The sequence below is a fragment of the Kwoniella bestiolae genome, chromosome 5 (genome assembly GCF_000512585.2).
Source record: "Kwoniella bestiolae CBS 10118 chromosome 5, complete sequence".
Lineage (NCBI taxonomy): Eukaryota > Fungi > Basidiomycota > Tremellomycetes > Tremellales > Cryptococcaceae > Kwoniella > Kwoniella bestiolae.
Genome location: NC_089245.1, coordinates 290,716 through 309,431, shown reverse-complemented (window position 1 = coordinate 309,431; position 18,716 = coordinate 290,716). Strand labels below are relative to the sequence as shown.

At 47.0% G+C, this 18,716-nt stretch overlaps 4 protein-coding genes across 4 annotated transcripts; 1 reads left to right on the top strand and 3 right to left on the bottom strand.

Annotated features, from left to right (window-relative positions):
- Window positions 1–923: 923 nt before the first annotated feature.
- Window positions 924–11,020, top strand: I302_106511 (uncharacterized protein; the record flags this gene model as incomplete). The annotated part of the gene is made up of 14 exons (XM_065870287.1): window positions 924–1,376; window positions 1,446–2,471; window positions 2,521–6,067; window positions 6,126–6,273; window positions 6,355–6,694; window positions 6,801–7,097; window positions 7,185–7,817; window positions 7,875–8,119; window positions 8,173–8,565; window positions 8,648–8,927; window positions 8,980–10,137; window positions 10,200–10,329; window positions 10,390–10,871; window positions 10,934–11,020. 14 exons carry the CDS (start codon window positions 924–926, stop codon window positions 11,018–11,020), a joined length of 9,219 nt encoding a protein of 3,072 aa, XP_065726359.1.
- Window positions 11,021–11,312: 292 nt separating this feature from the next.
- Window positions 11,313–12,674, bottom strand: I302_106510 (uncharacterized protein; the record flags this gene model as incomplete). Its single annotated transcript, XM_065870286.1, has 9 exons — window positions 11,313–11,367; window positions 11,439–11,651; window positions 11,753–11,829; window positions 11,914–12,081; window positions 12,141–12,154; window positions 12,219–12,372; window positions 12,436–12,468; window positions 12,528–12,569; window positions 12,639–12,674. 9 exons carry the CDS (start codon window positions 12,672–12,674, stop codon window positions 11,313–11,315), a joined length of 792 nt encoding a protein of 263 aa, XP_065726358.1.
- A 1,943-nt stretch (window positions 12,675–14,617) lies between these two features.
- On the bottom strand, window positions 14,618–17,762 carry I302_106509 (uncharacterized protein; the record flags this gene model as incomplete). The annotated part of the gene is made up of 12 exons (XM_019192845.1): window positions 14,618–14,926; window positions 15,026–15,126; window positions 15,234–15,279; window positions 15,344–15,593; window positions 15,702–15,910; window positions 15,988–16,077; window positions 16,157–16,174; window positions 16,250–16,361; window positions 16,444–16,946; window positions 17,034–17,388; window positions 17,462–17,551; window positions 17,644–17,762. The coding sequence occupies 12 exons, from the start codon at window positions 17,760–17,762 to the stop codon at window positions 14,618–14,620; spliced, it is 2,202 nt and encodes a 733-aa protein (XP_019045842.1).
- Window positions 17,763–18,169: 407 nt separating this feature from the next.
- I302_106508 (uncharacterized protein) lies at window positions 18,170–18,699 on the bottom strand (the record flags this gene model as incomplete). The annotated part of the gene is made up of 2 exons (XM_019192846.1): window positions 18,170–18,355; window positions 18,418–18,699. 2 exons carry the CDS (start codon window positions 18,697–18,699, stop codon window positions 18,170–18,172), a joined length of 468 nt encoding a protein of 155 aa, XP_019045843.1.
- Between the last annotated feature and the right edge of the window lie 17 nt (window positions 18,700–18,716).

The window sequence follows — 18,716 nt, the reverse complement described above, 5'->3', positions numbered from 1 at the left end:
TTTGCGACTGGGATGCTAGAGGCAGACTTGTGGATGAACAAGCTCTGCGATTATGTTGATAGCTTGATCTGGAGATGTAAGAGCGGGATGATGTTGGTCTTGATTATTCTTATGACTTTGACAGGTCTTACATGTACTGTTATTTCATCTCACCTCATCTTGGTTTTTCATCTCCGACGAGAGAGAGATCTTTTGACTTTTCTGGTTTGCAACGGGATCAAATTCTGATTTGTGTGTTGTTACGATAAATTCGTAATGGTCCTTTGACCGCGAATTAGGGAGGATTACGATTTTATACAGTCACGTGACCCATTCCAGCGGTGGTGACGTCTCTCTCTCTTTCTCTCTGTGTTGTCGTATGAATGTCCGTCTACTGTGTATATATTATTTATGTATCGTCCATTCCTTTCTCTCCACATCCACACCTCAATTTTGGCTCACATCCTGAACAATCCTTCTCGCAGTTCTCTATCCCTACACCAGCTCTTACTCACCGCTTCGAGCGAAGTCGTACACCTCTCACGTACTACACCCCCAAGACCAAGTGCCGACCGACGGATTCGAATGCGAAACTACGAAGTATGATCAACCATTTTCATAGCCGTGTTCGCTCGACCGAACTGTGAACTTTATCTTGAATAAATCTTGCATTGGTACAGTGAGTCATCCGAAAATAATATACGTACTATCATCAACAGCGGAATGGTATATATATCTACCCAATTTGCCGCTGCATACCACCTCTCTTCTTCATTTACATCTTATCTTTCACTTACACCTCCTATTACCACTCTTACTCGTCTCAATCTCCTGTCCTCTGTTGATCTTGCTAAGTCATTACTGCTATATCATAGACATCTTGAACCGGCGACCCAGATAACAATCTAATTCACCACCCACGCCCCAAGGGGCTCAGCCTCATAATGTCACTGTCAACGCAACTTGCCCATCCGCAAATATATCTGACATCCACCATCCTCGTCCTCTTGCTCCTCATATGGACTCGAGGATTCTCATCCCCCTTCTACCTTCTCTTCTCAATCTTATCGATATGGTGGAAAATCACCCGCTTCAGCATCAAATGGACATTCTACCTCGTCATACCTTCACTCTTACCTCAATATTACATCCTCTGGCCATGGGTCATCCGCCATAAGATCCCGCAAGCCCGCGCATCAAGATTCAGTATTGTAGGTGCGTTCCGAGGGCTGGAATGGAAGAAGGACAATGTTAATGTCAGAGCGGAAAGTGGAGCATGGAGATGGGGAGGGAGGAAAGCGGAAGGTGTAGGATACTTCGTCTATAGGGTCGAGGATGTGGTGGTAAGGGCTAGGAGCAGTGCGGGAAGAACGCCGCAGTCCAATGGACCTACAGGAGTGAGTCTTGTTACCTTCCCCCCTCCTTCCCCCCCGTCGTACCTCTTTCGCTTATATGGCATTCGATAGACAACACTTCCGCTCAGATCCAGATTGCCGCCCCTTCTTCGCTCTATGTTCCAAGCAGACGGCGTCCTGGTTAAAAACTTCATTTGGATTGTTCAAGTTGTTATCCATTACATCCCCGGATTTGCTCGACTCCTCTCCCTCGAGCTCAAGAACTGCCGAATCATCTTAGAAGATTTCGACAATATCGAGTTGGTCTTCGATGAATTCAGTTTCGGAGCCATGATCAACTTCCAAGGTGTAGCAGAAGCAGAAGCTACCAACGCTTATCAAGCCAATACACCTACCCCATCCCCTCAAGCAGGCTGTCAAGAATTCATGCGACAGAACCCCCTCATTTACTCTCCATCCATCGCCGAAAGAGGGCGAAAATCACCTTTAACTTTCTCTCCGCCCAGTTCACCTCCCTGGTCGCCTGTCAGCTCACCTCCCATGTCACCTACTTTCGGGTCTCTGGCTGTCCCCGATCCCATCTTGGCGGGCATACCCGATCGACAAAGATCAACTTCTCGTTTGGCCGACGCCAGAAGAAGAGCTTCAGTCTTTTCGAGTAGTACCAGTGCTACTGCCGGTTATGTTTGGAACAGAGTGACGGGAAGATTGTACGGTTCAATCGTTGGAACAGCGTCTGTAGTGAACGTCCGATTGGTCCAACCGAAATCGTCATCGACTCATCACTCCCAGCATGTTTCCTCTCAGCCACTGTCAAACTCAACATCATTCCGCTCCATTCATGCTTTACTTCGCCATAACACCGCAGCTCACCTACCTTCGATATCCAGTGACGGATACGAATGTTTCATGGGGATCAGTGGACGGACGAAAGCTTCTCTTGGCTTAGGTTTCGGTCCGAAGAAAGGATTGTGGGGTGAAGACACGCTCGAAGGACAAGTCCAAGCAGGAGAGATAACAGGTAAAATTGAGGGAGTGCAGAAACTCTTGGACATGGCTAAGAGACATAAACGAAAGGCGGAGAAGCGACCGGTACAAATAAAATCTAGTCGATGGAGTTCGAGAGGATGGTCAAGGGTGAGTTCCTTCTATTAGACATAGTCATGAGCTAATATCTATCCTGTAGACCGTTCTCCGAGCCATCAAATCAGTCAATGTGAATCTACAGAAGTTCACTGTGGTTCACTACCTTTCATCTCCTTCCAACTCTTCTAAACACTTCGGCTCCCCACCCTCGTCTCCTGACCGATACACCGTATCTGTCGATCTCACTCACTTGGACCTCACTCTCATCGCAGCCGATTCATCCAACAATGAACGAGCTCGTAACGCATTCGGCACCAATTCAAATCCAGATTCCAAGATACGTGGTGTGGGCTTTGCGATTAGCTGGGAAAGTATCAATCTCGATTGCCTGGCGCCGCAAGAAACATCCGAGGAGAAAAGCCAGCTCTTCGTCATTCAGAATGGTACCCTCGATGGTTTCTCATCCTGGAGACCTGCCGGCTGGAAAAGAGAAGAACTCCTCTTTTCTAGCGACCCTAATCTCGCCTTGATTGTTCTCAGAGGGGAAGTCGGGTCGATCAATACCGCTATCGACCTTCAGCTTCTCCACGAGTTAGCTGCCGCATGGCGACTTACACATCCCAAGGAGAAAGCTCAAGAAGCTGTGGATCACGTTCAACAACAATCCCAGCATAACCTGCCACCCCGACTTCGCATGGTCTTCGACGTTGGCCATATCTCAGCTCATCTCGCTGATCGACTGTCCGAAAACACAACGGCTGTCACTTTCGATTCGGACGGTGTACATCTCGGCTGCTTTACCGCTTTCTCCGATTTGATTGGTCGAAGACGTGATAAAGCTACCACCAAAAAGGCGTTCGAGGATGAGGAGAAGATACGAGAAAGTAGGAATAAGCTCAAATGCCCCAGTCTTGCCGTTGCATCCGCGGATCTTCCACCTGAAGCTAGACGATCGCCTGATCGACCGACTGCCTTCCTGTACGAGGACTATTCGACTTGCCTTAGAGGTGATGCGCAGATGAACATCGAGCCGATCAGAATCAAAATCAAATTGTCGGATGACAGGTTCTCGGAACTTGCCACTGTAGGCAGGATGCATGGGATGGTAGGCGGAGACGTTTTCGGTCGACGTGAAGTCATCGATGGAAGAGGGTTCTTGGAATCGACTTCCTTTGACTGGTCCTCTTTGTCGTCCAGTCTCGACCTGGGTATAGATGAGGGTATACATATCAATCTCTGGAGAAAGGATGTGATTGACGCCCTGATAGCGATGGGTAAGGCACATCAACAGGGATCACCCTCTCATTCTTCATCGTCGACAACCAGCAACAAATCACCACTTGCACGACTGCCATCCGGTATGTCAGCGCGAGTTTCCCTAGGGAATATCAACCTTTTCGTCGGTCATGAGGATATCAATCCTTCCCTCGACACGAAGAATGGCCCACCAGTACGAGGAACATGGATACAAACTTCTGCTGTATTCGAGTATGCCTTGTATAGGCATTACGCTCAAGCCTTCCCTTGGCGACATCAACTCACTGCTCCTACCCGAGTCAAGCTGCACCTTCCTGAAGATATCACTGTTCAAGCACTCGCTTTCGCAAGCAGGTATAGACCCAACGACGGATCAGCAGCGCTCACATCGCTTGTGGTTGAAGACCTCGTCGTTCAACCTATTTACAATGGTCAAAGGTTTACTGCGAGAGGTGGAACGAGACAGAAGTTGGTGGTCAAAGCTATACCACCTAATGACGTCAAGGATGACAAATGTCATTGGGGATCACAGAGACTATGGGCGCGGCTCAAAGCTTTGAGGGATAAGGATATCCAATCATGGCCCGAAGATCGAAGACGAGAAACTTCACTTCCATCCTTAGAAAGTTATATACCAAGACTCGATTATAACGTCCCTCCCATTGAGGCTACTGGCACGGAACAAGCGCAGCGACCTTGGCTCAGAATCAAGAACACTCGATTACACCTCACCATCCAGCAGACCAAAGCAGATGTCGATACCGAGTTCAAAGTTACGGCTCGATTCGACAACGTCGGCGTGATCAGCAATTACTCCCACCTCTATTCCAACTTGCACACAGCTCTTACCTTGCGAAAGCTCGTGAACGGTTGGAAGCGACCTAAAGGTATCGACAATACGCCTCGGCAACCCAGTAATTTCAGTATTAGCATCTTGATCCCTAACCTCACTGCTCACTTCGCATTCCCACTCAAGGAGCAAATATACGTTTACTCGTCCCACGTATCCATCACCAAACCACCATCTAAAGGCCTATCAGTCTCTGCCGATCAAGCATTAGTCTACGTGCCCAGTCCCACGGTAATTGGAGACTGGGAAGAACTTGGCAGAATCAAGAAATTAGCAGTACACCTCTCTGATCCTGGTGCTCCTTTGGTGATTAATCCGAAGATTGAGGCAATCCGAGTCAGGATACCTCATAAATACCTCATGAACAGTCTCATCCTCGATATCAACGTGACCATCAAAGCTCTCAAGGTCATCTTACGGAACTTCTTCAAGTCCAACGAATTCATCACTCGACATACTTCTTTGGCGGAAGAGCCCAAACACGTACCCAATATCTGCCTCGAGATAGGTTATATGTCATTCGAAGCCAAAGATGATGCGGCGGATACCAACCTCAACTTGATTTGGCGAGCCGGATTCTTGGAGCAGGCCAAACGAAACTCACTCGAAGACGCTTTTGCGAAGAAGATCGCACTCATGAACAGCTCGAACTCGTCCTCCGAAGACAGTTTACATAATAGCGGATCTAATCGACCTGAACCTAAACTCACCAAGAAAGCCACTGTAGACGCTGAAGATGCCCGACAAAGGCTCGATGCGTATTTGGCGAACAACTGGATCAAACGAATGCGAGCTGCCAAGCATGAACAGAGAAGACGAGAAGCCATAACCCTAAAGCCGATGCATGGGTGTGGACCGAATATCAAATTACCCATCAATATCGTTCCTTCCAGTCAGACTGCTCCGCTGTTCCGAGCGACATTCCAGAATGTTAATTTTTCGGTATCTGATCCGGGACTAGATCGAAAAGAGATTATAGAATATATGGGCAAAGTGTCATCGCCATTTGATGAGGGCACAGAATTCTCCTTGATGGTTCCGCTCAAACTCGATTGGACAATGTCAGAAGCGAAGTGTACATTACGGGACTACCCCTTGCCCATGCTCAAGATTCAACCTTCGCCTTGTGTCCCTTCGCAAAATGGAACGATTTCACCTACTTTCCAAATGACCAGTACCATAATTATTGCAGAGGAATTTGCAAATGACGATTCGACAGTCTACGTACCCGTCGAGATCCTTCCGAAAGAATGTGGTGGACCCAATCTCGAAGGATTCAGTATAGATGTAGCGAAGACTATCATGCCTGTTAAGATGTATGGGGAACCTCGCTTCAAAGTCAATTCGAAGAAGACCACCGAGTTCACATGGGGAATGTCATACCAATTTGGAGTTCAGGATTTCGTAAAAGTCATTGAAACTTTCTCTCATCCCCCGAGAGATCCGTCGCCTAAATTGGGTGCTGTCGATAAGATGAGGTTGATTTGTCATCTCAAGCCTATCGTGGAGTTTGAGGGACCGGTACATTTGCATTTGAAAGGTGAGTGGTATCTAGACTACGTTGTGGTGAGAGCTGTACTGATTAGATCAACATTTAGGTACCTTCGACCCATACCAGCTCACAGGCTTAGGTGCAGGTTTCGCACTGGCTTGGAAAGGTAATACGAAGTTGCTGATCAACCAACCGAATGAGGATAGAGAAGCTGTACAGATTGTTGCGGATAATTTGCTTGTAGCTATTCCAGAGTGAGTGCAACCATCCCCTGTGAATTCGGAACATTGAAAACGTCGACGATCACCGCTGATGCTAAATCGTGTTCGCCACAGTCTCACCGCACTCAACGATAGCGCCGCGACAGGTTCGCCTACCAGATCAGACGACACCCCCTCGCCAGGCTCGACCATTACCCCCGGAACGGACGAGTCGGAATCTTCCCTGATCAATCGAAGATATACCAAACCATGTGCCAAGTTTGTGAATGGTACGAAAGTTGGCTTTGGCTTTGGTCGGGAACGGACCTGCAGGCCTTGGGATTGCGCTTGTGGGTGTGGAGATGAGGATAATCACCTGCATAGGAAGTGTAGGATGTTTGATTTTCTGCCGCATCAGAAGGTCATTTTGAGGAGCCCGGAGGCTATACGGAAGGAGGAAGAGAGGGTTGGAAGGGTGAGTTGTGGTTTGGCTCTCACGCTGTTTTCATAATCTGTCATTGTGACCACTGCACTTAGTCCTGTTCATGTCGTTGAGACCAATGCTGATCGCATCTTACCAGCCCGTCGATTCGTACGAAGGATTCCGATCGGATTACACCCACTTCTCAGTCTCGGTTATCGCTCCTACGCATCCCTTCACCGAGCAACGACTCGAAAGTGAAGACCCCGCACATGTCAACAGTTTCCATTGCACTCCCAAAGCGATGCACCATTTCCTCCGATGGTGGAGATTGTTCAACCATGTTACCTGGTTGCCTACCCGTGAAGGTCCCTATGAGGGCGGATCACCTGGAAGTTTGTATATCGGGTCCCGAAGGAAGTCTAAGAAGGAGAGTAAACCGCTTGCTACGCTCAAGGTAAGTTTACAGTATAACAAACATAGCTGACAATCGTAGTACCGCTTCGACTTGAAACCATTATACGTATCCCACATCTACCCTCAGGTCACCAAGGAATTGTGGGCTCAAGGAAAATCGGAATCATTAGGTATCAAAGTGCGAGCTGGACGACTACTCTTCGATGCTCATCAGCGATTACAAGAGAAGATGGAGTATAAAGAGAAGCTTCAAGAGTTCAGAGCCAACACTCATCGACCACTCTATGCTGCCGATGTAGTCGCCGATGATCTGACAATCAAAGGTATAAGAGCCCACTTCATCGAACGAGTCAGACTTGATCCTCAGCTTCGCGAATCCTTGCCTCGCGCATCGGAATTACCTCAAGAGACCAAGGTATGGTTCGATCTTACCGACTATATCGACGCGGATAGGAAACCGTTAGATGAGGATCCACAAGTTGAGATTGTTGATTTCGGTGATTGTCCGCATGTGTATTTCTGTCGAAGGACCAATACGAACGATCTCAATGAGAATGGTAAACACGGTAACAATAGTAATGGAACCTCTAGATCTCACGGGATAGAAAGTAGTAAATTCGGGTTTGAGAAGACTCATCATTGTTATCTCGATGAAGCTGAGACCAGAGCTGAAGTGGATGAGAGGATCGTCAAGAAGAGAATAGCCGAGTTGCAAGCTAGGTTGGATAGTTATCCCACAACTAATACCGCGGAATATCGAGTAAGTGTCCCACTTGCACCTACCTGAAGCAGAACTGATGGGAATTTGCGATCTTAGAATGACCAGGCGATCACCCAAAATGCTATCAACTTGCTTCAGAAGAACTTGATAGATATCGAACGCGATAATCCTGATCAGTATGATGATTCCGGTAAACGGAAGTCCCTCGAGAGACCTTTCCAGGATACTATCGAGGTTCACTCACCAAGACTGTTTTACAACGATCTCAGTAGACCGCTGTTATGGGCGTATATGTACTCCGTCAGTGATCGAAGGAAGGAGGAGTATCACGTATCTCACGTGTAAGTTTGTATCCCCATCGGTAATTACCAATCAGCTGATAGTAGTGACTTAGATCCTTACGAAACTATCGAGAACAATTCATCCGCCGAAGAAAACGATTCCTGGAGGCTTTGGATAATAGCGAGACCCACGAAAACAACGTCCCGGAAGATATGGTCGGCGAGCTAGCGCATTCACTCGTTGAGAAACCTCTCGACTCCATCTTCCAATGCCTCAATATCGATAATAACCCCGCTGCCTACCGAACTGCCAGTCTTGGTTTACCTGCTGAATGCACATTGAAACCGAAGTTGCAAATATCGATATTCAAGCCTCAGATCGCATTACGAAGTAACGCAACGGAAAGTGCTATTGTCCTCTTGGCTGTTCAGGAGGCTTCGATCAAGAGGTTCTCGGTGGAAGATCCTGAGACGGGTGATGATATGACTTCGGATGTACTTACTAGGTGAGTCGCACGCTTATTGAGCTATCTGACATGCTGAGCACGCTCGCTTGATTACGTGACGTGCTGACATATCCTAAAATAGGACATACGCCCTCTTGAAAGAAGTTCAAGCGTTCTACCCCACTACCGAAGCCCTCAACAGAGAACGGTCAGGATCAATCTCCCGAGGTTTGGATTTCGTACCACTAGAAATCTTCCTTGATGCCAAGAGTCAAGCGACAGATTACGATCGAATTCTCCTTCGAACTAACCTTGCCGGTTCGTACGACAAATTCAACCGACTTAGGATACCTAGACAATTGAAATGGCCGAAAGCGATCAATGAGAATGGGGATCCCATTGAACATCTCAGGATACATCAGGTGAGCACTTGCCCTTGCCATGCCCAAGACATTGCTGATGCGTCCACTATAGGATCTCATGACTATCATCACTCCGCAGATCAAGCTTTTCGCCACTTCCAAGCACTACGATGCGCTTTACACCATCATCACCGACTTGCTCATCTACTCTGACCCGGATCATCAGCATCGAAATCAAGCTGTCAAAGATTTCAGTCGACAGTTCGACTCCTCCGATCGAGATACCAATCGACTGCTTGTTGATATTCACACATTACAGCAGACTATGCGACATCTCATGGAGCTTCAGCGAGGGTATGAAACCAACTTGGAGAAACTCGAGGAAGCGGGAAAAGACGAATTATTCAAGATTCGTGCGGACTTGGCAGAAGGGTATGAAAGTCTTTACACCATCAACGCTATGATCGCCAATACACTTGCCAAAGACGACGCTCGAGCCTTCCTCAAGAACGCCTTGAGATTGGATATCCGACTTCGGGAAGTTTCGTGGAGGATGCTCAAAGAAGATTGTATCTCATCCTTAGCGCAGGTTACGATGAGCTCAGCCCTATGCTCATATAGCAATAACAAGAATGGATCGACGGACTGCGCTCTTGTCCTGGGTAGTGTCCAGGTGAACAACCTGGCCCCCGACGCCAAGTTCGAAGGGATGATTGTCAGTCAGGATAATTCCTCTTGGAAGAAGAAGGCCAAATCGGTTTTTGCGAAAGTCTATTGGAGCTCATACCCGCCTATTGGAGGGATACCTGTCTTCCCTGAGGTGGATGTTGAATTGGCAAGTGTGAGGTTCGGTATAGAGGAGAAGATGGGCCATCAAGTGGTGGATTATATCTTCTCCGATAGGATAAGGAGGAGAAGGGATAAAGCGAAATTGGCCCAACAGCAACTTTCACATACAAATGGATCTTCTACACCCAACGCCAACGCCTCGCCTCTGAATGGCAAGGCGGATACTCGATCGATCTCGTCCCGAGCGACCTTATCTACCGATGATTTATCTGTCGCCTCCTCCACGCGAAACGAGCTTTACCCCCTGTCTAGATCTAGATCCCAGGTTTCGATAAATTCGCATAATGATGTTGAAACTATATCGACGTATGGTAATTCTCGGAGTAACGATGATGCGAAAGAGATGAGGGAGAGAGCTTCGACGAATAGGTATTTTGGGAAGATTAGTTTTCATAGGATGAACTTGACGTTGAGTTATACTGTGAGTTGTATATCCCTTCTGAGATCATTATGGGACTGAGCTGATGAAGATGATACTCATAGCGCGACGATACGAGAAAACACAGTACGTTGAGTATGCCGGAATGTGCGAACTTCTCGTTCAAGGCTCCCGATCTGGTTTATACCGGCAAATATTGGGTGCCCGAGGAGATCTTCGAACATGTCAAGAAGGGTGAGTGAAGCATTCCTCTCTCGCCGAAACGTAATACTGATGTTGACTGGTTCATTGCAGATCTCAAATCGGCAGCTTTCGCACAATGGAGCGAACTTATCCCTCAAATCTTCAAGCAGACTTCATTATTCAGATCCAAGAGGACGCTACGAAACCTCACTGAACGAACTACCAAAGCTGTCGGTAACAACCTCCCATCCCCTCTAAAACACATTACGACCCATACGTCCACTTCCACGTCCCAACCGTTCAGCGAAGATGAAACTGGAGTGGAAAGGATCAAATCGGGTAGTGTGAGAAGTCATCATTCCCCCTCTCACTCTCATGAGACATCTCCGCCCATGATGATACCTCAAGATCAGGTTGATACACCTTCGACATTCTCGACCAATGGGAGTGGAAGTGGAAGTAGATCGGTGAGATCTAATGGGGGGGTCAAGTCGGACGAGGAAGAGGATGAACATGAACATAGGGAGAAAGGGCTCAAGGGGCTGTTGGGGAAATTTGGAGTGGGAAAACATCATAACCACTCGACTGATGAGGTGAGTTGAGTCGACCGGGTTTTCACAAAGGGTGGAAGGCTGATTGATAGGATCAATGATAGTTATCAAGATCCAGATCTAGAGTTACGAGCAATTCATCTTTGGATCGAAAGCACCCTACTCAGACTCCTTCAGTGTCATTTGGCTAGTCCATCTGAATACCGACACCAAAATATACAAGATGAACACAACACCATATTGTTCTCTCGATATAATATTTGTTTTGTTTTGTAGCATTGTTTCTTGTTTTCTATGACCTGCATACGATACTGAACTACGGCATTCTTTGGTCTTTTGTCTATTCCATTTGGACAATGTTGTATATACTTTACGATCAGGATGAACAAATGCATCGATTTGAGCGCTCGCCCTTATAATGTACATGTGCAGGTGCATCCGTATTGGTATATACAAGGTATTACTCATCCTCCGTTTGGCAATTTACAACTTCGCTTGTGTAGCTACGAGCGATCCACCATCTATGGGAATGACCGTTCTACTCTCCACAAACATCAGCGCCCCTTCTCCCTCAGAAAAAGCCAGTAGTAGGTGCCTTGGGAAACTCACCCAGTCACCCATTCTCCACCTTTGGAGGATAACCACAAACAAGCCGCAGCGACATCACCAGGCGCACCGATCCTTTTCATCGGCAAGCTCTCCGCCAACTCTCTCTCAAAGTTGTCCAAGGTGAATTTCATCATTTTACTTCTGAATGGTCCGAGGGCGAGGGTATTGACTGTTATAGAGGGTCCGAGACGGGTTGAGAGGTGTTTGGATAGTCTATATTATGAGGCGTCAGTTTTGGGTACAAGGCAAAACAAACGTGGTAAATCTCTAGATGGGCTCTCAATGTGTATGCAGTCTAAGAGGGATCCGCTCACTGATGTAAGGCTGCCTTTGAAGCCGAGTATGCGTATGTCTCCAGACCTGGTGGATTGACACCGTTGATTGAGCCGATCTGAGGGAGAAGCGATCAGATTAGCAATGCACATCGAGAGATTCATACTGTACATTACGACTTAGCAGCATACTGCAGACTCACATTGATAATTCGTCCTACGAAACCTTCTTCCTGCGCTTTACTCAACAACGGTACCAGTTTCTGCGTCAAGGTGAATACCCGCTGAACGTTGAGTGTCATCAATTTGCTAAATGCAGAGTCGGGGTAGGTGGATAGGTCTTCGCCCCATGTCGCACCCGAGTTGTTGACCTGATCCCAGTACACATTATTAGCTGTCATATATTTTAGACATAGTCAATATGGCTTACCAAGATATGAAGTACTATGCCGATGCGAACTCTTCTCAGCCACGACGACGAGGATTGCGCATCAAAGAGATGACCTACCTTTCTCCCTCTTCTCCAGCTCTGCCACCACCCTCTCACATTCTTCATATTTCGACAGATCTGCCGGTATGGCTATACACTCCCCTGGACCTTCTTTCGTCAGCCTTTTGGCTGTCTCCTCGCAGGCTTTAGCATCTCGAGAGGAGATGTAGACCTGAACGGTATTCGAAATCAGCCCTGCAATACACTGTAGAGAGCTACCTTATCCTTGACCTACTTTCGCCCCGTTTGCTGTATACCCTGCTGCTATCTACGCATGTATGATCGTCAACATATGAAGATCCCCCGAGAAAATGAATACCGACTCACCATCTCTCCTACGCCCCGACCACCTCCTGTAACGAGTACGATCTGTACAGATGAGCGATTAGTCCATACCGCTTGTCAATGTCTCAAACGAGAGTCAGAGTCGACACATACCTTTCCCTTGACATCAAAGAGGCTGTTGATCTCCATCTTGACTTTGACTATGGCTTTGGGTAGTGTTCCACTGAAGATGAGATGGATACAGAAGGTGAAAAAGAGATGACTACTCTTAGTATTGTTGATTGATGTTGGTTGAATAGTTGTCGGTTATTCACTCCACGCCGAGATAACCGGAGCTAGCACGATGAGTCAATTACGTAAGATTTGAGAACTGACCTTTAAGCTTTGTCCTTCAGTGTACTGATGGGTATACATATATATACATATATAAACCATCCAACTCGACTTGATCATCTTCCTCTTTCTCTTTCTCTTTCCCATATCTATCAAAAGCTCAGAATCAACCACCAACTCAAATCAAGATCAACTCATCTTCCGCAAATTGTCACTACGCCCCTGCCAATCATGTCATCTCAACATCAAGTACCAGGACGATCCAACAATCCCACCACCTGACCGACATTCCAACAGGATCATCCTCGACAAACCGATATTTCACCCTCCCTCCTTCGACTAAGCTCACGTTTAGCTCCCTCTGCTCCTAAGTCTGACTTTGTAAGCTATACTGGAAACAATGCTGACGAGAGATCACAGCCACAACCGACTTCGTGGCATTCTCGTCCCTCGCCACCACCTCATCCACCATCCAAACCGAAATGTATGAATTCACTTCCGTATCTTACCTTCAACCCAAAACTGATCCATAGCGATTTAGACCGCTTACAAATCTGAAGACATCCCACCCACCCCGGAATCTTCGGCCCTCAATCACGAAGCACCCCCTGCCCATCAGCGCAAAAGGTAAAGTGAAAAGGTCAAAAGCTGACGTTATATTTTTTTTAGACCATTTCCCAGATTTATCTCATCTATAGCTCTTGAAAGCCGACTTCAATTGAAGACGCTCCAGTCTCTTACTCCGATACTCTGTATCGACATGACCTCACAGGTCACGCGGTTCAACCGCGTAGCGAACAATGGTAGCACGGGACAGATAACATATCTCAACGGCTACCATACCTAATATCAACCACATCAAACTCCACGTTTCAATACTCCCAAAGCTCAAGTTAATCGTCATGTCTGTTCGCAGCTTGACAATCAATCGCTCAGAGTCTCGAATCGAACCGACATCATTCGGGGTTGGTCTCGATCGGAGAGACCAACCATAAAATTATCTGTTCTCAAAGCTGGCCCGAACGTTGAAGTATGAAGTCGGTGTCTCGGTGAGATGATCACTCGTGATCTCTCGTCTTCGAGCTCTTCTCTCTGCTCCGTTCTAATTTCTCTTAATTTTCGCTCATCACCTTTTTCTTTTCTTTTCTCTTTACTTTTTGTAGTTTGTCCCTAGCGGACGGGTGGGTGGGTGCATGGGATTCAACTCCTGTCGGGATTATAATTCTTACTTGTTCTTTCATCTGGTATTTCACTTTGCTTTTGATCTTGTTTTCCGTTCAATTTTCGCTTTTCTCTCTTGTGCTTCTTTCCACAAGCCTTACGGCCAGAGTGCAAAATCTCTTGGCCTTCCAATGTTACATATGACCTGTTCTGTTTTATTTGCTATATCATCTTTCGTTCTAATTACTATATTATTTTTCTTTTCCCCCTTCCTCTGACCCCAGTACCGATCTGTATCTCATATCCAACCAAAACGAACAAAACTATTCTCGAAGCTGGCATCTATAGACATACGTAGACATCTTCCCTTCTTCACCATATATACGGTGTATTTTCACATCTTCAAACCCGTCATGCCCAAATCTCTTCTTAGATATGGAGAACTTCATCGCTCCATGGGTTTTCCCCAGAGAGAATTTATCCTCAAAGAAGGTTTTACCTCTGGGGTTTTTCACCCTTGTATGTAACCCCTTTTCGTATGTATCTTTCAACGTAGGTCACTGTCATGACCATGCATGTGATATCATCTCGGCATGGTGAGAGTGAGAAGGTACAATAACTCCTGCATATCATACAACCTATTGACCACCATCCCCATTCCCATTCCCATTCCCGAAATCCTGCCATTGAAAACTCTGATCATTAAACATCATACCCCATATATCCTGCATATCATTAAAAGGATCTATCCACGGTACAGTCGTAGTACTCATATCCGTATTCGGCATACCTACTAAGCCCACACCCATACCCATCCCTCCCTGAGGCGTTTGTCCATTTCCATGAGGGAGTCTCGGTAACTCGTATTCTGTTTGAAGAGCTATGAGGATATTTCGTGTGATTCCCGCTTCGACCCATGTCAGGCTCAGTTCGGCCATGAAGTCCACCTATACGCAATTGAGGCTTGTCAACCTACTTGGAACCTCCTGATAACCGAAAAGAAGCTCGCAAAATACCTTGGTGAGAGGTAGGAAGCTAATACTCACGCATTGATCGAAATTCCTCTTATGCTCTTCGCCATCGGTCGTACTGGATGGTTCGGCAATTTGCAATAAGAATATCGTAGCCGCTCCGAATATCACATTGACTATAGTTTCATATGATACCATCAGCATCCCCAATCTTGCTCTGTAGATGAGGTTTTGACAGATAAAGATAGGCTGTGTCGGAGATCAAACGCTAAGAATGACTCACTCATATTATGATGGGCGTATCGTATCTGATGAGTTCTCTTGAAAATCTGGATTCAAACCCACATACAATATCAATGACCATGATCAATCGAGATGGACGATAAGACTTACATGCAATAGCTCCAAAATATGTACCGCAGCAGTATTACACCTCGCTGCCGACCCCATCCTATGTCCCCTGTAAAATGGTCTGTGCACAAATATCACCGAGAGATGGTAATACATGTGCAGTAGTAGGATGTGCGGTAGAGGGGTGATTTCGATGGGACGCAAGGGAAAGCGCTTGTACCAATCATCAAGCTTGAGGGAGACTGTGTCGATGGAGTCGTCTTGCCTGGTAGAACGGGAGGCGGGGGAGTATCTGCGTACCGATTGGTTGTGAGTCATGTCTTCCGGGAAGAAGGATCATGCAGAAATTAGATGTGAGTGGGAATCTGGGGTATCGTGATGAGTTGGAAACTCCACTCACAAATTCTCTAAGATAGATCTACAGATCCTTGCCAGCCTAGCCATCCAATGGAATGTCGTTGACCTCATGGACCTTACTCCTATTCCGCTGCCTGGAGATATCGAAGGCGTGACCCATAAGGTCTCGTCCATCGTTGCATCGATGGTAGGAACAGGTACCTCGGAATGATCGGGAAACATAGGTTGACGACCTGCTGCTAGTGCTCGCAGCTGACACAATCGTCAACATCGATCACACAGCAAATGTGGAATTGACGGATGACGGGGTGGGGGGAGGGACAACTGACTGTGTCTGATATGTAGATAGTCCAGAATGCGTATTCTCGCAGATTACGCTCTTTTTCACTTATCAAGCCCCTGCTGACGTATTCTGCGCACTATACACAGACAAGGTGATATCAGTCCGCCAAACACTCTTCAGCCATGAAGGTCTTCTTGCATTTTACCATAACTTACGTTTATGTTGAGACCGAGCTATTGACGGAACACAAGTAAGCATTGTCAATTAAAGCAACATCAACATTGAGCCCATAGGATGACTTCACTCACAGCATGCACACCAGCTATAGCCATTCCAGAATACAGATAGCCAGTCGCGAACTGTCTATGCACGGCATTGAATGCATTCTCATTCGACGACATTCTCACGAAGTGTACGCAGCTGCATGATGCCAAGTCAGCTGTCTCGTCCTTTGACAATATGTCTGGGTCGAGACATCAGGTTAAACATTGAAAACACTCACGTCGAAAACAGGTTATATGCCCTCAGCGAGCTCAGCGCCGTATGATCGCATTCCTCCAACAGCAGATTCATACCATGTTTGATAAACACACTCTCGTAGGTCTTCATCAAACTCGGATATTCATGCTTGATTAACCTCAGTCCCAGATAAATTACACAGCAATGAAGTAAGGGGGAGTACGAGGCCGTCCGACTTTGTTGTGGTCTTGATTGTGTGTTCGCTCTAACAAGATTACACCTATTCAGATCGACCAGGAAGGAGGGTATGTCGACGGATATTCCCCATGGAGCGTAGAATGCACTGAAGTACTCGATAATCTGATCATGGATTGTTCTGCTGAGATTCAAGGCTTCGGGGAGGTTATGCGACCAATCTATCCAATCTCCACTGCCTAATTCTATCAGATCGGGGGATAGTTCGTTGCGCGTTTCGCGAGGGCTGGTGACTGTCCAGAGGGAGGTGGGACCGTATTGGAGCAATGCGCCTGCTGACTCTTCTACTCTCTGTCTCATCATGAGCTATCAGTCAATCATATACCTGAGAGAGAGGTATGAGAGCGGAGAGGACGGTTTCGAGGGCGAAAAACTCACCTGAAACCGCTCATATCCACCTGTCCCACCCAGATTTCTAAGTTTCGACGAAGCCACAGGTGATACTCCTGGGTCTGATTGTTCTTGAAAGGTCGACGTACTGACATCCGGGATATGTTGTACCGTTGCCCAATTACTCGGTCCAGCTTCATTCATCCCACTGTCTCCGGGGATGGGCACCATAGGATCTATCTGTCTGACATCTCCATTGACCGCTGTGCTAGGCTGAAGGGGAGGAATTGCATGTTGATTTGAAGCACCACTTGCATTAGCGCTATTCCTCAGTAAATCTTCTATGAGCTTCTCGAATCTATCCATCCTGTTGTTCAACTCTTCCATATGTTCTTGGTGGGTTCTGTGGTATCAACCCGATCAGTTCATCAGTTTCACCCATCTTACCGGTCTCAAAAAAGGCTGGTATAACTCACTTCCGCTTATCTTCGTCCTTGTACTCGCACGGACAATCCCGTTCTCTACAAACACCGCACTGAGGGAACTGCCCATCGCATCGTATCTTCCTGTATCATCACACAGCCCATCAGCCATCCTTTCAAAGACAGTAAAGATTGAGGGGTACCCATGGGGATTAAGATGAAAACAGGAAACCCACCTCCGTCTGCAATTATCGCATGCTCTAGATGTATGATTCCCCCTCTTGCTCTGACCTTTCGACGAAGAGCCCTCCTCGGAATTGGAGTTGGTATCGGTAGCTTTGCGCTTGGCTGGCATGGTGGAGTGTCTCCAATCTGTCAATCAAAGATGATGGAAAGTTCAGAAGAAAACGAACGGCGATGAAAAGGTGTAAACAGTTACGGGAAGAGCAGGCCGGATGGGACCGATAAGCTCGCGCAGGCCGCTTAACTTGGGAACTCCGATTTCTCGGTCATGGTAATTGCTACGATAAGAGATATTGGGTAGGATACACATGCTGGCTCTTTGCATTCATTTGGCTCTTTTGCCGGTTTGATGGATGCCACAGCATGATCTGCGCTTTAATCATTCAAATCCTGACTGATGGAGGTCTGTGCACTGTATACATATGCACAGCTGATGATGCTGTATCTCAGGGTAACTCTGCCGGACAAGAGCAACAAGGGCGCAGAACGTCCAGATATCTATCACATTCTCTACAATCCTCAAAGCTTGGCCCCGTTCATCCTGCTACTCAGAGTTGCAACGGTAGCATCCCCTTGAATCTCATCATCGTGACACCACCCAGGCTTATCAGCCAAATCATCAGGTTTAGGTCCCTCTCGTCCGGTGTCTCCCGAACTCCTCCCTTCAGGTCGCCATCTCCATCTATTCTTGTCCTCCTCTGACAGCTAGAAGTCCTCTATCATCAGCATATACCATATCATTGTTCTAGCGGTAGTCAAACACTCACTTTACCCTCTATAAGGTCTGCAACGTACTTCCCAACGATCGGTAACATCTTGAACGTATGTCCACAATCTCCCGTAGCCAATACCAATCCCTTATATCTTGGATCCTCCGTCAACAGCCAATTCCCATCATATGAGTCCGTACACCAGCAGATGGCTTTATCAAATAATGGTCGATCGGCAAATTGAGGGAAACAGGTTTTGATGACCTTTCTGATTGCTTTTTCGCCTTCCTCTGGTATTGTGTCGGTGGGGTTCAATGCATGAGACCGGGGTACAGACATTGTGGTTTCTTTCTTGG